At 40.2% G+C, this 18,666-nt stretch overlaps 1 protein-coding gene across 7 annotated transcripts in view; it reads right to left on the reverse strand.

Moving 5' to 3' along the window:
• Positions 1-7,633: 7,633 nt before the first annotated feature.
• scn8aa (sodium channel, voltage gated, type VIII, alpha subunit a) overlaps positions 7,634-18,666 on the reverse strand; it is a 44,709-nt gene continuing 33,676 nt past the window's right edge. For 6 of the 7 annotated variants that reach the window (XM_034876972.1, XM_034876973.1, XM_034876974.1 and 3 more), the window contains 7 exons: positions 15,103-15,225; positions 10,706-10,990; positions 10,278-10,331; positions 9,676-9,813; positions 9,472-9,576; positions 9,083-9,353; positions 7,800-8,959 (listed from right to left, as the gene is read on the reverse strand). In XM_034876972.1, coding sequence (XP_034732863.1) covers positions 7,800-8,959; positions 9,083-9,353; positions 9,472-9,576; positions 9,676-9,813; positions 10,278-10,331; positions 10,706-10,990; positions 15,103-15,225 — 2,136 coding nt within the window. Of the gene's footprint in view, positions 8,960-9,082; positions 9,354-9,471; positions 9,577-9,675; positions 9,814-10,277; positions 10,332-10,705; positions 10,991-15,102; positions 15,226-18,666 lie in introns of all 7 variants that reach the window. The other variant, XM_034876975.1, reaches the window with a different exon arrangement.

Genomic DNA, 18,666 nt, shown 5'->3' on the forward strand with positions numbered 1-18,666 from the left:
ATATGTCACTCTGGGACACCTGCTGTCTTTATAAAAACAACAGTTATCAGTGCTTGTAGCAGGGCTTCTCCAAGGCTTTCCAGGCAAGCAAGTACAGCACTTTATTAGATACGGTTCAAAGTTTCCGAAAGTGAGCTTGTTCATTCAGACCTTAACCTATCTTAAGAAATGTAATGGATGCAAATGCAAATATAAACAGTGTGTTTTGTCATTTTGGTTATGTGTTGACTAGGCGACCTGAGGACGAGCCTACAACTGTGGTGCACGGTGGTCCTGTTTCCCTAAAGCACTAAAGAGGTGGTTGTCAATAAAACCAGACCGGCAAGGTGTGTATTCAGTCTCTTTCTGTATAATTGGATACTGGCATGTTCAGAAGTTGAGCAGCACTTTTATATGATTTTTTTTGTATATGATTGAGCAAATTAGAGACATTGTGGGACATCAATATTTGACAGAAACATGGAAAAATATTTGACAACTTCAAAAAATGTATACATTTAGTGTAGCCATTTTACTAAATAAAAAACAGACAACATAAATATACTGTTGTCATAGATATTACATACAGTATCTGTTGTTAAATATGTATGTGAACGATGCAACATGATGTTCAGCTGTAAAATTTACTGTAAATTAAATAAATTTAGCTTATCAACACCACTTTCCTTAGATGGCATTCAAAAGATGGAAAAAGAACAAAACTTCATCCGAAACCTCAAAAGGTATTCAGATGGGACATTCCCCAGCGATTCAACCCGCTATCTCGATAAGATCAAAGCTGAAGATTTTGTGGAGTGGTTGGCCAGCACCTAACGACAAGGATGAGCTGAAAAGCCATATTTGTACCATAATATACTCTCGAACAGTTACAACCATTATGAAGTCGTATTAGTCCAATATTTCTACTTTTACCAGTAGTGTAGAGCAACTGAACATATTTGTGTATTTTGGATCCAAGTAAAAACAGTTCACATGTTATGTAACAGTTTTAGATAAGAATTATCTTGGTTTTTGTTTGGCTTCAATTCTCTATATTTTACTATCAGGTGTCATTAAGACCTGCTTCACCTTGCAGCAGAAGTTTAAAACAGCCCAGATTACGTGTACTGCATGCCAACTAGAGATAAAAGAAGATAAATCCTCTGCAACAACATAGAAAGTGTTATAAAAATGAAAGGTACATTTTGCACTTTGCTGTTTCCAAATAAGCAACAAAGTAAAAAAAAGCATTCAAGATGTTTAATTTCTTATCTCATCTTATTCCATCCTTCCATCTTCATCCGCTTCTCCGGTATGAGGTTGCGGGGCCAGCAGCTCCAGCAGGGGTCTCCAAACGTCCCTTTTCCGAGCTACATCAACCATCTCCGACTGGGGGATCCCGAGGCGTCCCCAGGCCAGGTTGGAGATGTAATCTCTCCACCTAGTCCTGGGTCTTCCCAGAGGCCTCCTCCCAGCTAGACGTGCCTGGAACACCTCCCTAGGGAGGCGCCCAGGAGGCATCTCATCTTTTATATATTCATCTACAGGCTTAATGTTCCTTACAAATGCAGTTATGTTGAAATACTTACAACACCCACAAAGAATGCAAACGTGATTGATGTTTTTGCTTCATATTTTGATTTTCTCTGCAGTATAAATGAACTCAAGTTATGTTTTCCAAGATGAAACAATTTAATATAAAAATTAAGATTTTAGAATTAAATCTTTTGTATTGACATTGTAGATTGACTATTGACTATATTGAAGTACTGCCTACGTTATCTAGAGTAAATAAACATAAGGCGGTATGTAAAAAGACACAATTCACACATACACAGGGGCTGACCAGAGGTGGGTGCTGTTGTTCAGCAAATCAGAAACATGAGGCAGTGTAACATCTAAGGCTCATCATAGGCTGATTAGGGAATATAAAACAAAAGGCAGTGTGTGGGTGTAAAAGGCATCTGTTTTGTTTCCTTTTTCAGTGCAGACTTCATATAGCATACACACTTTGTTCACAAACATCTACATTGTTGCACAACAAGGTTATGTAATGGGCCAGGCAGAAAAATACAGCAAGTAATCAGGTTACATTACTCGGGTTAACATTACTCACACAAAGAGGCTCGTGAAAAAAAAGGTATGTGGAGAGAAACTGGGCTATAGCTGCTAATGGTGGTTCTTATGTATGTGTGTGTGATGGTAATGGATTGGAGGGGGATAAGTTATGTGTCTGCCTGGTTTCTCAATGAGAATGGAAGTTCTAGTGCATGTCTGACATTTACAAGCAGGACTGCATTAAAATGAGAGCATCCCAGCATTGTATTGCAATGGATGAATATCCCTTGTAAATGATGTATTGCTCTCATTAGTGATTTAACCCATTACAGGTTTTTAAGTTAAGGACTGTAATAATATAGGACATAGTGTGACACGTGTAATCGTTATATTTAGCTTAAGATCTACCCACTGAGAAACCACATGCTATGTGGCAACATGCTTCAGAGGAAGGAAGGTAGGGTAAGAGGAAGCGAGCAGAGGAAGAGAGGGGAGTGTAGGTGTGGCTGTCTAAGAATCAGGTCGAGCTCCACTACACACTAAACACACATTTTATGGTTGGGTTTAGCTCCACCACGTCCCGTTATTTTACCCTTTCAACCGACCCCACCCAAGAAACACCAGGGCCGGGTAGAGGATGTTCGTCGGTCCCTGTACCACCTCCAGCACCAAGGACAGCTCCTCTGCGAAGCACCGCAGCTACACCGGCTGTCGACGGTGCTTACCCGCTCTCTGACGTCGTTCACGAGCCTAATTCTGGAATGAAATGAAATTTTTTTTTTTTTGTTATCGTGGGAGCTGGTCTCTTAGGGAGCAGTGCATGGGCACACACTGAAGGAGACACTGGGCCAAACTGGGAGTGTGCTGCTGACTCAGCCTCGACTGCTGCATTAATTTATCTGCACTGCAGTGATCCACCACCTCCCTTTCCCTTCTCTTTTCCTTACTTCCCCTCATCATTCCTGACTCTCTCTCTCTCTCCTCTCTATCTCTGCACTCTCACACAACCTTCCTGAAGCATGGCAATGAATCGAGTTGGAGAGAGAGTAGCTTGAGATAAGGATAAGGTTTCCATTGCCTATATGTGTAGATGATAGATAACAGAGAGACACGTTTCAAAAATATAATATAGAAATCCAGGGAGACGGAGGAAGTGCGGGGGAGGAGGGGAAGTCGAAAAGAGTCCATGTAACTGAAGGGAGGGAGAGGAGCCAGGGAGACATTTTGTCTTGTGACAAAAAAAGAGGAGGAGAAAAAGGGAGGGTTGTACATGTAGAATTTGCCATTTATTAAGTTTCTGTGGACAACTCAATGCATAATTTCCATACAATTCTCCAAAAAGGGTTTCTTAACCTCCCTCCTGAGAATCACAAACAGATCAAATCCCCTAACGTGGCTATTTCATTCCTGTTCTCATGAGGTTACGGGGGTGATGACTGTAACGGCATACCTCTAGGCTATTTGCTTTATGGTGGTCTACAAACAAGAGCAACAGTTCAGATGGACTACACAATAATGAATGGGGCTACAGTCCATCTTCTGCCTGTGAGGCTGATGCCAACACAGTGCTCTTAACAAATTCAATAAGTCCATTACATTTAAAAGGCTGCCTTTCACGGGCCCATTACCATGATGTCACTCAGCTCCATTTCACAGGATGTTTTGTAATCCACTTCCATCCACATACAGCACCACAAAAGTACAATAATCTGCACAAAGTGGTGACCACTACTTAAAGTGGACACAGTTAATCGGAAATAAGCCTGAAGGAAAGTTGAAAAGGAAATGGAAAACCAACACGCAAGTTGTAACTGGAAGGCTGCTTTATTGGTAATAAAAAGGTTCGTGCTCAAATGAAGACAATCTTTCATATATTCTTACAAAGAGTCTAAGTGGTTGTGCAACACACCATCATATTGTACTGTATATCCTCTTTTAGCATGGTGTCAAATGATAACTGTTTGAAAAGCACTTTTAAATTTTTCAGCAAAAAGAAAAAACGCCCATAATAAATCATGCTAAAAAAGAATGAGTCCTATAATCAAATATTGATACAAAAATAAATTTCAGATGGAAACAAAAACATTGAAGAAATAAAACCGAAATATAGAAGGCAAGCTGCTTTTTCACAAGCAAAGTGGGTAACACACATAGCACTAAGAACAGGACATTTTTCAGTTAGCTGATTTCTGTTAACATCACACACTGTTGAATATTAACATCATGTGGGGTGTCTGTATGATCCTCTGGCAGTATTTCTCACTCAGCATCCCTGATTAATGTTGTGCTCACCCCCCAAACCTCCATCCTCCACTGTTTGGACATAGGTTTCTTTTTTTTCCTTTTTCTTTTTTTCAGTGTGGAATCGACATCCAAATTTGCAGAAAAAAGGCACATGCCATTGAGTGGAACGTTAGAAACAAATCATTCAAAAAAAAGAAATGTGAGGATGAGAAGCAAGTGCATGACTGTATGCATGTTGAACTGTAATGGCACTGATGTGTGGCTATGGAAAAAAAAGGCCATGGGGGTAGGTACCGTCTCAGGGGGTCTGAGGCAGTCATTCACACCAGCTGACGTCCTCAGGGAAGAGATCACTGGTAAAGTTGGTTGGCAGTGAGGAGTCACCCATGTGTGTGTTAGTGTCCGTGACTGTGGGTGTGTCCTTTATACTCAGTGAAGGTGAGAGATATGACAGTAAGTGAGAAATGTGCTGGTAACATTATGCTTTCTTCATGATCAGGCTACAATCCATGGCAAGCAGCTCCAGTAACATCGCACGTGAGCTTTCCCCCAACATAGAAGGGTGCTGGAAACAACCAGTTTTAGACATCCACTGAACGTGTTGCACATAAATCAAATGTGACAAACAGTGTTCTTCTGTTTTATGTATATACATATAAACATATATGTGTACATGTATATATCTTGTATTATATAATATCTATATTTCATTCAATTTCCGTCAACAAAGTGAAAATCCAAAAGGTAACAAATGTGACAAAGGGCATAGCTGGAAGCCATTCTATATTGTTATTATTCATTTTTTGATTATTAGTAGTAACATTTTTAAAATTCTGTATTTACAAAAACACAACAAAGCATGCCGATAAAATAAAAGAATATAATACAATATTTATAGTTTCTCTCAAAAAGTTCTTTTTCAGCGATTGTGCCTTTACATCATAGCCTGCACTGTACATATACTGTATATGTTTTTTTAGTTTTTTTCTTTTTCTCAAGTGTGAATGCATCATTCTAAAACGTTACATCCAAGATGAACATGGGTAAATTAGATGACATTACTCACTACTCCTGTGGCTCTCATTGGGAATGTATTTGGTTTGAGTGTGAAGCAGCCAAACTGATTCGCAGACCTCATATTGTAAACAGACCTCAGTTATTGTTACAGACAGGGGGTTCAGGTACAGGCAGTGTTAAACACACCAACATGGCATTAGTGGTGTGACGAAGGATGCTAGATTTATGTCCAGTCATCCACTTATAAATAGGACCATCACTCCTGTGTAGAAAAGAAATGGCAGGAACACATAAAGTGACAGTTGTGTTTTGTCTACCACTTGACGAAGCCTCCGTTTTTTTTTAATGAAAAACACCCACAAAGCTTATTATTCAACATAACTGCGTCAATGTGAGGCTTGCTGATGTTTAATCTTGGCGAGTGTTTGCTTTTTTAGTTATTTTTGTTTAGATATGTTAGCGGGTGATCGTACTTGAAAGCTTGCAAGTATGTGAAAAGACGGTGTGCGCCTGGGTCCAACACCACACAGTGTTTAAGAGGTCCCACAAAAGCACAATGATACACTAACAGACATGGGACTTTCAGCACTCCAACTCAGACCAAAGCACTATTGTCTTCTTCTGCTCTTCCATTTCTCTCTTGTTTTCATGGCAGTCAGTCTAAAACCCTGAAGGGAGGGGCTCTACCTATTTATTGGTGCATGTTTGTGTAATTTATCACCCATCCATCTCCTTGAAATATCAGACAAAATCTGATTCTACAGTCCAAACCACAAGCCCTTCATGGCCACCCATCTTCCATTCATAGGCACGACAAGGCATGTTCTTGTGACAATTCTCTGCTCACTCTGCTGTTTTCGATGGTCAGTGTCACTCACTGATCAAATCCTTTTCTGAGAATAATTGCATCACGAGGACATCAGAGAAGGACTTTATGGTTTTATTTTATCTAAAACATCACTCACTGGGAAATTCTGATCTGGGTCTGACCGAGCGAAAAAGAGAAAGTGGAAATGAATGAATGAATCAGTAAGAATACTGTCTGAGTGTTTAATTTTTTCCACTAGCCCAAAACAAATTACCCAAAAGATGATCAAAACAAAAATAAAACCATATTTTTATCCCTTCTTCTGGAACTACAGTAGTAGAGGGGGTACCTATTGAAAACACCAGATCCTTACTAGTGCCAGTTATGGATTCCTTGGAGTTACACATCACCTGCTCTCATTGCCGTAATAGGGACCACAGGTAAGTAAAGAAAGTGACTCTTTGATGGATGTAAGTAAGTAAACAAAGAGATGTAAGCCCCAGATTTGGTTCAGGACAACTGATGGTCCTCCAAATCTCTACAACCTCATTGTGAGGATATTCTGCTTCCTAATACTCATATACTCCACAATCTTTCTATACTACTAACACTCAGAGTGCTTACATTCTTTATTCACCTGAATTTTTAATGAAGGGCTAAATTAAAAGATCTGTCAGTTAAAAAGAAAAACCAGTGAAGGGCAGGATCATATGACTATCACTCCCCTAATATTCTATCTATCATTATCCAAAATCTTCAGTTTCCAGTCATAGTTTATTCGCCAGTGGGCAGCCTCAAACTATACTCAGCCACTGCGGTGGTTTGAGAATTAGAGTCTTGTGGACAATGATTACTCATGCATGATTCCTGATCAAAACATGCCTTCATGCAAGTCATTTCTATGCATCGAACGAGCACATAACTATTATTTATTTGAAACTCGGCCTGAACAAATCTCCTTCAGCCCAAGTGAAAACAATGACTAATGACCCCTACCCAGTCAGTGTGAAAGCCCATGTAGAAAATGTCTTTTTCAATGTCAGTATAACAAAGAGGAGATGAAAAGATGAATGGTATGGGCTAAATGTTATCTGTTTTTGCTGCTTAAGGAATGTAAAGACGCAATTATACTTAGCACACAAAAAAAAATCTTTGTCTATGGTTCTGGGTTTTCCCCTCCCGCGCTAACTAAACTTGCTTTGTTTATTATTGTTTTCTTCTTGATAAAGATGGTAAACACTCGGTTACAGACCATTATTTAGACTGCTATTACAGTTCTAGTGGGATCCATACGGCCCAGTCCCGCAGCACTGGAATTTTGCTGCGGAGGTCCACACTTGGTGGTGGCAGGGATTTTGCAGTTTTTCGATCATCTAGCAGAGATTTCTGGGCCTCGGCAGTTGGTCCCCCAAGAGATGTATGTCATTGGCCAGCACACTGAGTCATTTGTATTTGTTCCTCATGTCTATGAACGTGGTTTCTATGCAGCAGAGCTCCGTGGTAAACTGATTGTGTTTGGTTCGGCCGTCTTTGACAACATAAGATACCACATGACCTCAGAAGCATTGAGTCTGTAAACATTTTTTTATATGTTTTTTTTTTTTTTCTTGCAAATGATCACTTTTTCTACGTTTGTTGGGATTGAGCTCAGAGTCTCATCTTGCTGTGTTTAACTTTTGTGAGTCACTGAACCCTAACACTTTGATTCCCACTCATCTTTTTGGTTTTTGTCCTTCTCTTTCCTGGCCCAGTCCTCCTTGTTTTCATCCTGTTTCTCCTTGTCAGGTTTGGTCACACTGTCGTAGGAGGGGAGAGAGGCTGTGGATGGTGTGCTCCCCTTCTTCTCTTGGTTGGTCCCACCATTCTCGAACTTATTGTTAGTAAAAGTACGACGCTTGAAGATGATGCCGCGTCTAATAAGGTGGATGCGGTAGGCATTCTGGATAGTTCTGGCAGAGACATCTTCCTGCTTGCGGCGAAGCGTGGAGGTGATGGGTTCATACGACACCTTGGAGGGGTTGGCTGCCACAAACCGCTCCTCCATCTGTTGCCTCAGCATGTCCAACTCCCCACTGTCACCCAGCACTCGCTTTGTGAAGGCAAACAGGATGTCTAGGCAGTGAATGCGATCGCCACTCACCATGGGCAAATCCATGGCAATTAGTTCTATAGTGTTGGGCTTCGGCACACGAAGGGGATGCTCCAGTGCGTCGGCAAAGTCAGAGAGCTTGGCAAAAGTAATGAACTGAGAAGCAGTGGGGTCAAACTTCTCCCAGATCTCGTAGAAGGTCTCAAAGTCATCCTCACTGAGTGGATCAGCACTTTCTTCTGTGGCCACACTGAAGTTCTCCAGGATGATGGCAATGTACATGTTGACCACAATCAGGAAAGAAATGATGATATACATGACAAAAAAGAAGATTCCCACTGATGGGTTACCGCAGTCACCCTTCACAGATGTACCAGGGTTCTCCAAATTGGGATCGCAGTCTGGTGGGTAGTTGAGGATCGGCAGCAGCAAGCCGTCCCATCCAGCTGACGTGGTGATCATGAACAGAATGATCATGCTGTTGCCAAAGGTCTCAAAGTTGTACAAGTCATCAATTCCCGCTCCGTGTTTTACGTAGCCAAAGTTTGACATGCCGAAGATGGAGAAGATGAACATGACCAGGAAGAGCAGTAGGCCAATGTTGAATAGGGCTGGCAGTGACATCATCAGAGCAAATAGTAAAGTGCGGATTCCCTTAGCTCCTTTAATCAGACGCAGGATACGGCCAATACGAGCCAACCTGATCACCCTGAACAGGGTTGGCGACACAAAATATTTCTCAATTATATCAGCAAGGAACATACCTGAGAGTGAAGAAAAGTAAAAAGAAAGAGAAATAGGAAAGGAAGAGAATACCATCAGAATACAACAGACGCCTCTCTCAAGCTACTTCCTAATTGCTTTGTGTTTTCACCTCCCTCACTTACCAACAATAGACAGGATGACCACCACCACATCAAAGATATTCCAGCCATTGGTGAAGTAATAGTGGCGAAGGGCAAAAAGCTTTAGCAAGAACTCGGTGGTGAAGACTACAATAAAGATGAAGTTGACCCAGTAGAGGACGTTTTCTGTTTCATCGGACTGATCGTCCGTTTCCACCATCATAGTAACCATGTTGAGACAGATTAGAATCATGATGGAGATGTCAAAGACTTGCTGCGTCACAAAGTCAAACACCATGCCTTGGACCTTGTTCTACATGAGAGAGAGGACACAACAATGGATGAAGTTGAGATTTACTGAGGTTACAACCAAAAGCATCATATTTTTAATAATCTGAATACAAATGGAATAACTAAGAGAAACAACATACCTGCGGTCGAGGAATAGGTTTTTGGGGCTTTTTGGACCCCAGTTTTTTCATGGCATTGTAGTACTTTTTCTGTTCCTCTGTCATGAATATATCCTGACCTCCAAAGTAAAGGGATAAAGAAAGACTTGGTTATAATCACATTCTGACATTAAAATGGAAACTCCTAAAGCAGAATAGGGGTTTAGGAGACAGAACAGGTCTTATCTTTTTCTTCTGCTGGTTGAAGTTGTCAATGATCACACCAATGAAGAGGTTGAGGGTGAAGAAGGAGCCAAATATGATGAAAACGACAAAGTAGATGTACATGTAGATATTGACTTCATAGTCGGGCTGGTCTTCCACCTTGGAGGGAAGTACAATGTTAAAGGCGGTGTTGTTGATTACTTTTCAGAAACAAACTGACACATGCAAAATGCAATTATTTACTTTCTTGAGTGAAACTACCACCAGCAGCCAGCTATCTTAGGTTTGCACAAAGAGTGGAAACAGGGTAAACAGCTAGCCTGGCTCTATCCAAAGTTAATAAAATCCTTCTGGCAGAACCTCTAAAGTTCACTTATTAACAACTGTTTGTTGAATCTGTACAAAGGTCAAAGGCGATGGTCTGGTCAAGAAATAAAGTCTTGTCTAAAGTTAGTCCAGACTAGTCCAGTCGTTTGCTGGCGGCGGGCAGTAGCTTCATATTCTTCTCAAATAAGCCAAGTCTATCCCAAATGTCAAACTTTTCCATCAAGACCTGCAATAAGTCTTGCATACAGTAAAATAAATAAGCATTACAATATTTATTAAAGCAGCAATAAACCTACCTCTCTGGAATCCACAGCTGCATACATAATGTCCATCCAACCTTTGAATGTGGCCTTTCAAAAAAGAGACATGACTAAGTACATTTGTAGAAACAAAAAATGTAAATTTACATCAAAGAAACTGAAACCAAAAGTGATGCGTGTCCTGCAGTACAGCGTATCGTACAGTGTATGGAAAGAAACAAGTAGATGAAGAGAAGGGCATGGAAAAACATTGAATATGTACAATAAAATATTTACAATGAATAAGAACAACAGATAGCCTCAGGGTACTGTGAAAGCAAATAGAGTTTGAAGACACAGACCTTCAGGTGAAGCACATAAAGAAAAGGAAGAAACTGAAAACTGCATAAGCAAGTAAGAAACCACGTTAGCATGAAATAAGAAATGGAGCCAGAAACAGAGACAACAAGGAGCGACACTCTCACCACTTGCAGCAGGGCCAGGTAACCGGCGCCCACATTATCAAAGTTGATCTTGACGTTCTTCCACCTGACCTCGGTAAAGTTTTGTTTCATGAGGGCCTCACACTGGGTCTTGTTGTTGACCACGTCGACAGGAAAGTATTCCTCTGATGTCTGATTGAAACAGTAGTAGTACTTGCCCGCAAACAAGTTGACCCCCATGATACTGAAAATCAGCCAAAAGATGAGGCAAACCAGCAACACATTCATAATGGAAGGGATGGCACCCACCAAGGCGTTGACTACCACCTAGACCAGACCAGGAAAGACAGGATATGACATGAGAACCAGGAATCAAACAGCTCTTTCAAACCCTCCAAAAAGACACCGCATACTGTTATGGCATTACACTGGGTACTTAAAAAAGCTGTTCAACCCTTTTTTTACAGGTGGCATTAACAGCAGAAGTTCAATTCTCTAATGATTTTATGTGGTCAAAAATAAGAACTTTACATCACTGTGATGTACATACTGAAGTGCGGGGAATTATTGGGAGGGAGAGTTGTTTCAGTCCCTTCCAAATTAGAGCAGCACTGATGTGACTCTGAGAGCTCTTTGAACTGTCGAAGCATGTGGCTAGAAGTGCTAAAGGGATACTCAAGCACACACTCACACATACACATTCACACACAAACATTTACCACACAAATACCAATATAAAAAATCTATAAGAATCACAGGTTTATAGAGTAAAATGTACATTTGGGGACATTTTGTGGTTTCATGATTACAGCCACAACACAGATAATTATTTTATGTTTTATAAATGGTAGAGTAAATAGTATGTTGTATTATATTGTTGCATATTGTACATGGCATGAATGTGATTGACATGTACAGTGCGGTACTACACTAACACGTTTTATAAAAAATGCGCATGACAATTGCTATAAATCATAAGAGAAAAGAACATGTACAATAAAATGTGCTATAAATTATTGTATCAATTGTAGACTTTACTCTATTATTTCACCTTAATGGAGAATAGAGAGATATTTCCTTCATTATAGAGCTGTGTAGATTGAATTATTACTTTATGTTATCACTATTATTATTACTTCAACTTTTATCTCTCCATTCCTTAATAATTATAATCCAAAAATAATAACATTAAAAATAATAGGAACATTGGACTGTGTTGTGAGAAATAGTTTATAATTTAAACAAAATTAGATTTATTAAATCATAGACTTTATAAAGCTTAAATGTCAGTTTAAAGAAATGAATCAAAAAGTGTTTGCCATACCACTATGTAGTGTCCACACTTCCCACCCCAACCCTAGACAATCAATATTCTTAATCTTACTGAGCCTTTCCATAGCTAGTCAAACAATATAACACTATAGCAGTATAAAAAAAAATCAATTAAACTTGAATAATTCCCACCACCACCCCAAAATCTAAATCAATCTAGCAATACAATCTGATTTCCCCGTAGATTTACCATAGCCAGTAGTAAGCTCAGCACATAGTGAACTGCTCACTGCCAGTGTTAAGCAGGCCCACCAGCAGCTCTCAGGCGGACAGCTGAGCATGCATGTGTTTGACAGACTCGTTTTATGGAGCCATATTCCCTCTTCATTACAGACAGACAGGAAGGAGCTCTAGAGCAGAATTCTCTCAGCGTGTACACAACCTTCACAGGCTTGTGTTATATCTTACATTTGTGCTGTATAGAGGCCACACTGGTAAAATATTGTTTCTAATGTAAAATGCTTTATGTGATGTTTTTCAAATACAATTACAGGCTTTAAACCACTCTTTGCCTAAGTGTTGGCATTGCACTCGCTGAGAGAATGATTCTCTGTTGCTCGATGTGATTTACAATTGAACTGCTTTCAGAAATTCAGTTTTAAAAAAAATTAGGCCATGCTGTGTGAAAGCATTCTCAGAAAGAGGGAAAATGGCTTTCAAAAATGCATAATGTGCATAGGCAGTTATAGTACATGCGTGTTATATGGCATTGTGCAATCTCAAGAACCGCTCACATCAATAAATCAATAAATAAGAGAAATGTGTGGATAGAGAGATAGCGGCTAAAGAGATAATGGGTGAAGTTTAACTTGCTTTTTTTGCATCTGACGAGCCATTCTGATATTTAGAGTATGGGTGTTAGTTTGAATGGGTGCCTGACAAAAATCTACAGCACAATATGGCTGAATGCTTATATATTATGTGTTGGCCTGCTCAAGTGAAGACAAACCATTACAGTAATTGGGGTTCAGAGGTTTCATCTAAAGGCCCCATGATAGATAATAACTATAACAAAGAGGAAACTAACAAAATCATTGACATTTAAAAATCTTTGGTGGATTAATTTAAACGTCAGCACGTTCGTCAGGAAAAAGGGGGATTTACTGAAAGTGGGGATAATATGGCAAGGGATGCTGTCATTCCTGTACAATGCATTGCTTAAACAAAGTACGACCGAGATTACAAAGCCTTATTAGAAAGAGAGAGCAAAGTACGTATTCATGTAGCCCATATCATTGCATGTTAAGCAGTGCAATGTGTCCAATTGAAGCTGAACTGCTTGTACGGCTCCGTTGAGTTGTGATGCGTCTTAACGTAATACACAACCAACAGGGATGTCCAAGTTCTTATCATTCTAACTTTCCAGAATCTCTTTCATGCGGTGTCATCTCTCCATTCATGTACTTCCCTATTCATTAATTTATTGCTTAGACTTCAAATTTTCCATTATCAGTTTAAACAAAATGGTAACTCAATTGATGAACATATACATTATAGTAAAAAAAAAAATGATACAGCAGAATCAAATTCCTCTGTTTCCCTTTGCGTGACTGGGCTACCCTCACCTCTCTTACCACATTCTGTACACCCAGTGAATGGGGTCATTCATAAGGGGCACTGGTATTGGCATTATTACACTCTATTAAAGCAAATGAGCCATGACTTCAACCCCAAAAATGACATAATAATTAAGAGGTCTATTTTCCCTCCCAGAATTAATAAAAATTATACCCATACAATTTCCGTGAAACATTCATGGCAGCATCCAAAGAGCCTATCCAGGGCCTAAACGGATTGATGTCTGTTTATGGACAATGGCATCACATTTTAGTCACTGGATATCTAGAATGAATGAGACTTCACAACAAATGTATAATAAATCCACCCACTAGATAACACAGGCCTTCTTCTCCTGCTGGTCTGTCATTTTTGGGTTGTACTAAAGAGGGGCGACACATTGTCTGTCTAGGGTTGAGAGTGTTGTCCGAACGTTTTATTGCAACCTATGGGCCACCACCCACCCAGACCCAAACTCCAAGTCAGAGTTTACCTGGGCCTGTTGTTGCCTCCCAGTTTTACTTCCTGTGGGAGTGGAAGGCAACAAGAAGCCAGGGCCTGCTGTATAAGCTGCAATATGTGATGCCATGACATGACAGCAGTAATGCCTTGTGTGAAATGGCAGCCTAGCATATTTGCTAAGCTTCTGCCTGCATTCCCAAAGGAAGGCACTAACAGTGATTATAAATTAAGTATGTAATGTTTACAAAAATGTACAGCAATATTATTCTGCCACTAGAATGGACTGATAGCAGATCTGTCGGTCAGATGGTACGACCCAAAATGCTGACACTGGCAGAAGCTTAATACATTTTTTCCTCCCAAAGCCACAACACTTTAAATGTGTGGTTTCTGTCTCAGTCCTTGATGCAAAAAGATCCTGGACAAGCAGGAGAGTGTGGTGACCCTCTAACAGCCCGGCCAAACCGGGTTGAGGTGGAGTGAGTAGTGAAAGGGATAAGGGGGTGCGGAATAAGAGGGGGTGGAGGGGATGGTGCATGTGGAGGGGGAGGGGTTTCTCAAGTAAAAGCAGTAGTTGAGAATTAGGTCAAATGAATAGATAATTGTTGATTTGAATGCTCTATGAAATTGCATGTAAGTTTGGTTAGCTTTGACCAATTTTCAAGAGAGAAACAAAGTAAGATGAAGTAATCAGAATTTCTAGGTTGTCACTTATGTGATGAGGCAGCTTTGTGAAAAAAATATTTCTGATGCTCTTTGGGTATTTTTCATTATGAAACAAATCGGTTTGCTCTTTTTTAAAGAAATTCAATTGAAATTCATTTTTTTCTGCTGGCAATGCAACTTAACTGTTACTTTATTTAGTCTCCCAGCTGCATCATGACTTGTTCTTTCGCTCTAACAAAGGCATGGTACAGGATTGCGCATGGAAAGGTGACTTCTTGGCTTCATCTCCTGGTTTCAAAAACAATCACCCAATATTTAGGAGTTTTTTGTCCTCTTAGTTTGTTTTTTTATAACAGTTCTAGCATGCTTTAAATTGTTGAATGGGCATGCGGAAGTATCAGCTGCTTAGCTTTGGATCTTACCCTCATCCCTTCAAAACGTGACAAGGCTCTGAGGGGTCTCAAGGCCCTTAGTGTCCTGAGTGATTTAATGGGCCCTAGATCGGAGTAGCCCAGCGCATTAGCTACAAGGCTGACTATAGACACCTACACAAAAACAGAGAAGCAAAAGAGGTTCCAAACTGTTAGAAGTGAGAATATTCACTAGGAAAGAGAGACGGCCCTGGCATAGGCGGAGAGTTTCTTGACATACACACATAAATCTTTGCATGTATATGCATGTATAATATTGCATTTATACATGTATATACACTGAGAGAGAAGGTTAATGTTTAGTATAGGTCTTATGTGCGTAGTATTTTTAGTAGCAGTGTGCCATAGAGATTGTTTGTCTGTTATTTTGGGGTAGTTGACGATGGGAAAAATCCTTGTACCTGCAAAGAAATTTGTGGTTGAGAGAGAAAGAGAGGAGATAGAGACATAAGACTCAATCAGAGGGTAAATTAGGCAGAAAGTGCTACATGATAAATGTAAAGATACAAGCAAAGGGAGTGGGGGAGCAGAGGAAGAGGAGTTGGGGAGGGAGGGAAGGAGAGAGGTCACCCTGTAGCAGCTGATAAAAACCCAACAGACTTGAGAGCCTTACCCTTGCCCCTCTAACATTGTCTCTCCATGTCGTTCTTGGGCTGAGGCATAAAATCCCATATAATTTAAGACAGACAAATTAATGGAACCTAAGAGAAAGGATACAAGTAAACATGTACAAATGTGTCATTTTGTCATTTTCTTTCTCAGACATCAAATCAGATTGTCACACAGCATTTAAAGTCAAATAGGAGAGACACGTCACATGAACCACACACAAGAAACAAGGATGGAGGTAAAGGGCAGACCAGATATAGTTATTAGCACTGGATGGCACTGAAAGGACAAAAATACACAGTCGAGTTACACACAGTTAACAATAACAGCACACAACCTCAAAGAAACTGGTGCAGCCCCTCTTACATCCGGCAGCAGCCACCGAGGCATTACTTTGTCATTAATTCACAAAACTGTATGTTTTTCCATTCACAGAAACATACGGTAATAAATGTTAGAAGTATTAGCTTCATAATAAAGCAATTTAAATTTAGGAATTATGGTTTGGTAATTATGAATCCCCTAAAGGTGCTCTAAGCTAAACATAAATATACAGTATTACATCTTTAACAAATGAGGAAATGGGCAATGGGGATTGTACAGGAATGACTTGATCAATTCATGTCAAGTGGGGCCATTACAAGCTTACTTGCTGCACAGGGAAGCTTTGTAATGAAGGATTCTTTGGCTGAATGCATATTGTTCTACATGCAAAATACAGGAGTGGGCAGCTGTGCTAGAATTAGGTCAAATAGAGATAACTTGTCTGTTCAGAAGTTAGTACATGAAAACAGAAATTGTATCCCCGGGAAGTCTTTCTGTTTTTTCCAAACTGCAATCACGGTTTGTATGCTGGAGGAACTGAAACAGGGGGAGTACCAGTTCCTTACACATAAGGAAAAATATCAACAGTGAACACATGTGAAAGCACCTCCAACCAGTCACCGACACCAACCGGTCAAACTCACCGCAAGAAGTACACAACATCCAAAGCTTACCAAAGTCACGGAGGGAGGTTTGAAACAGGCAAAATCTTCATTTTGACTGATGCCATTTTCGAATAGATTAGAAGAGACCAACCTTTTTACCATATAAGAGTGGAATAAATCAAAACAATGGAAAGAACAGCAGAAAAGGTGGCAACACAGATTCAGACTTCTTACTGTACATGTGAATGTTCAAACATTGCGTCCAGGTTGTCCTGGACAGGGCCTTTATTTAGATTCTGTTGAGTTTTCTCCAAGTACTTACTTAACCTGGTCTCTCAAATAAGTTAGCAGCTGTTCTGGTGGGAAGACAGTAAAATAAAGATTTTGCCTTGATCTACACTACAGTGTTTGGGGTAATTGTCACCTTCAGCCTGACCCCTTGGAGAGCCCCCCTTTGGGGTGCCTGGCCTCTGGCCCCCTGCTGGGCCAGCTGTGTGGTAGTGACCTCAGCGCCTCAACGTCCTTCTCACAGAGCTCTGCAAGGCAAGGCCAATGACATCTGGGGCTGTGATCCCATGATGACGACGGCACAAACCAAACAGAAATAAACCAAACTAAAAACAAAGGGAAAAACAAAACAAAACAATGATAATAATCTGAGTGTAAAAGAAAGATGAATAAAGTATGACACCTATCATCATCACATTCACACACCTCAGTATCACTAGTAAACTAGAATTACTCCCCCTAGATATTTTTTCATGTTAAACAATTAATATGAGTAACATATGGATTATTCCTACTAAAATATGAATTATTGGTCCTACAATGTAAGCAAAAATAAAGTAAAAAAACTCTGCTTTACTTTAAATTTATTGGTTGTTTTCTCCCATAACTATGCTACAAGGTTATTGTTTTTTAACTGCTTTGACAAAACACTTTGCTTTCTAACATTACATTTCTTTCCCCATGCCCTTTTTAGCCAATAAGTAACAGTATACGAAACATTATTATAATGAAAATCAAGAAGACACTAATCAAATGGGTAACAGAAAGATACAGTAACATGGAAAATGAGAAGGAACACACTCACACAAAGAGTCAGGCACATCCACACTCAAAGAAAAATACAGGCTGGTCTAATGATGGTGCCCCCCCTCTCTGAGTCCATGGCAATGGTTTCACCCAGCAACACAAAACGGTAGAGGCACAGTCAGGCCACAACACAACCCAGACTCATCAAGCACAAGTCTTATTTGTTTGGTGGGGGAGCAGTAGTGAAGACCAAACTTACCGACCGGCCGTCTGTCACCCACCATCATTACATCTCAGCACAATATCACCACATTCCTGAGGTTACACTTTCAAGAGGGAATGAAAGGAGGTTGGGGAAAGAGGGGAGGCGGAATGTCACTCCCTGGGACATGTTCACAACTTGGGAAACGTAGCACCCTGCACTGTCCCAAGTGTTGGGCTTGACAACACACCTACAGGGAGGGAGTCTACAGTGGCAATAACCAGAATCAGTACAGTGTGGTATGATTACAATTGCTACAAGCTCCATATGTGCTGTGTGTCAACCTTGAACATATGTTTTAAAAATACCTGTATACTGAGTTTTTTGAAAATATGTTACAAATGGCAACAAAGCTAACCTGGGCTTGTTTAACAAAGAAACAGCTACTGAAGGCTAACCTAGCGCGTAACATTAATGGTATTGTCTCCACCCCTGTGATGCATTGAACGTGAGAGTGAGACCTAAACTGGCGTGGATGAGTGAATACTTTCCTACCTAAGAAGGGTTGTGCTGTGTTAAACTGACTCACACTGCCGCTGTTTAAATTCACGCTCCGAAGCCAGGCCTGCCTGTCTTTGCTGTCTTGAGCAACCTTCGCTCTGGGTCTGCTTTCAAGCGTGCTTTATCGGGACTCTGCGAGCCTCCTCTCCGCGAGCCTGCTCTACATATTGTAGTTCAGGATTTTAAAAGGTGTATTTATAAAAATTTGTGTTTTTTAAA

The sequence above is a fragment of the Etheostoma cragini genome, chromosome 7 (assembly GCF_013103735.1).
Source record: "Etheostoma cragini isolate CJK2018 chromosome 7, CSU_Ecrag_1.0, whole genome shotgun sequence".
NCBI classification, from domain to species: domain Eukaryota; kingdom Metazoa; phylum Chordata; class Actinopteri; order Perciformes; family Percidae; genus Etheostoma; species Etheostoma cragini.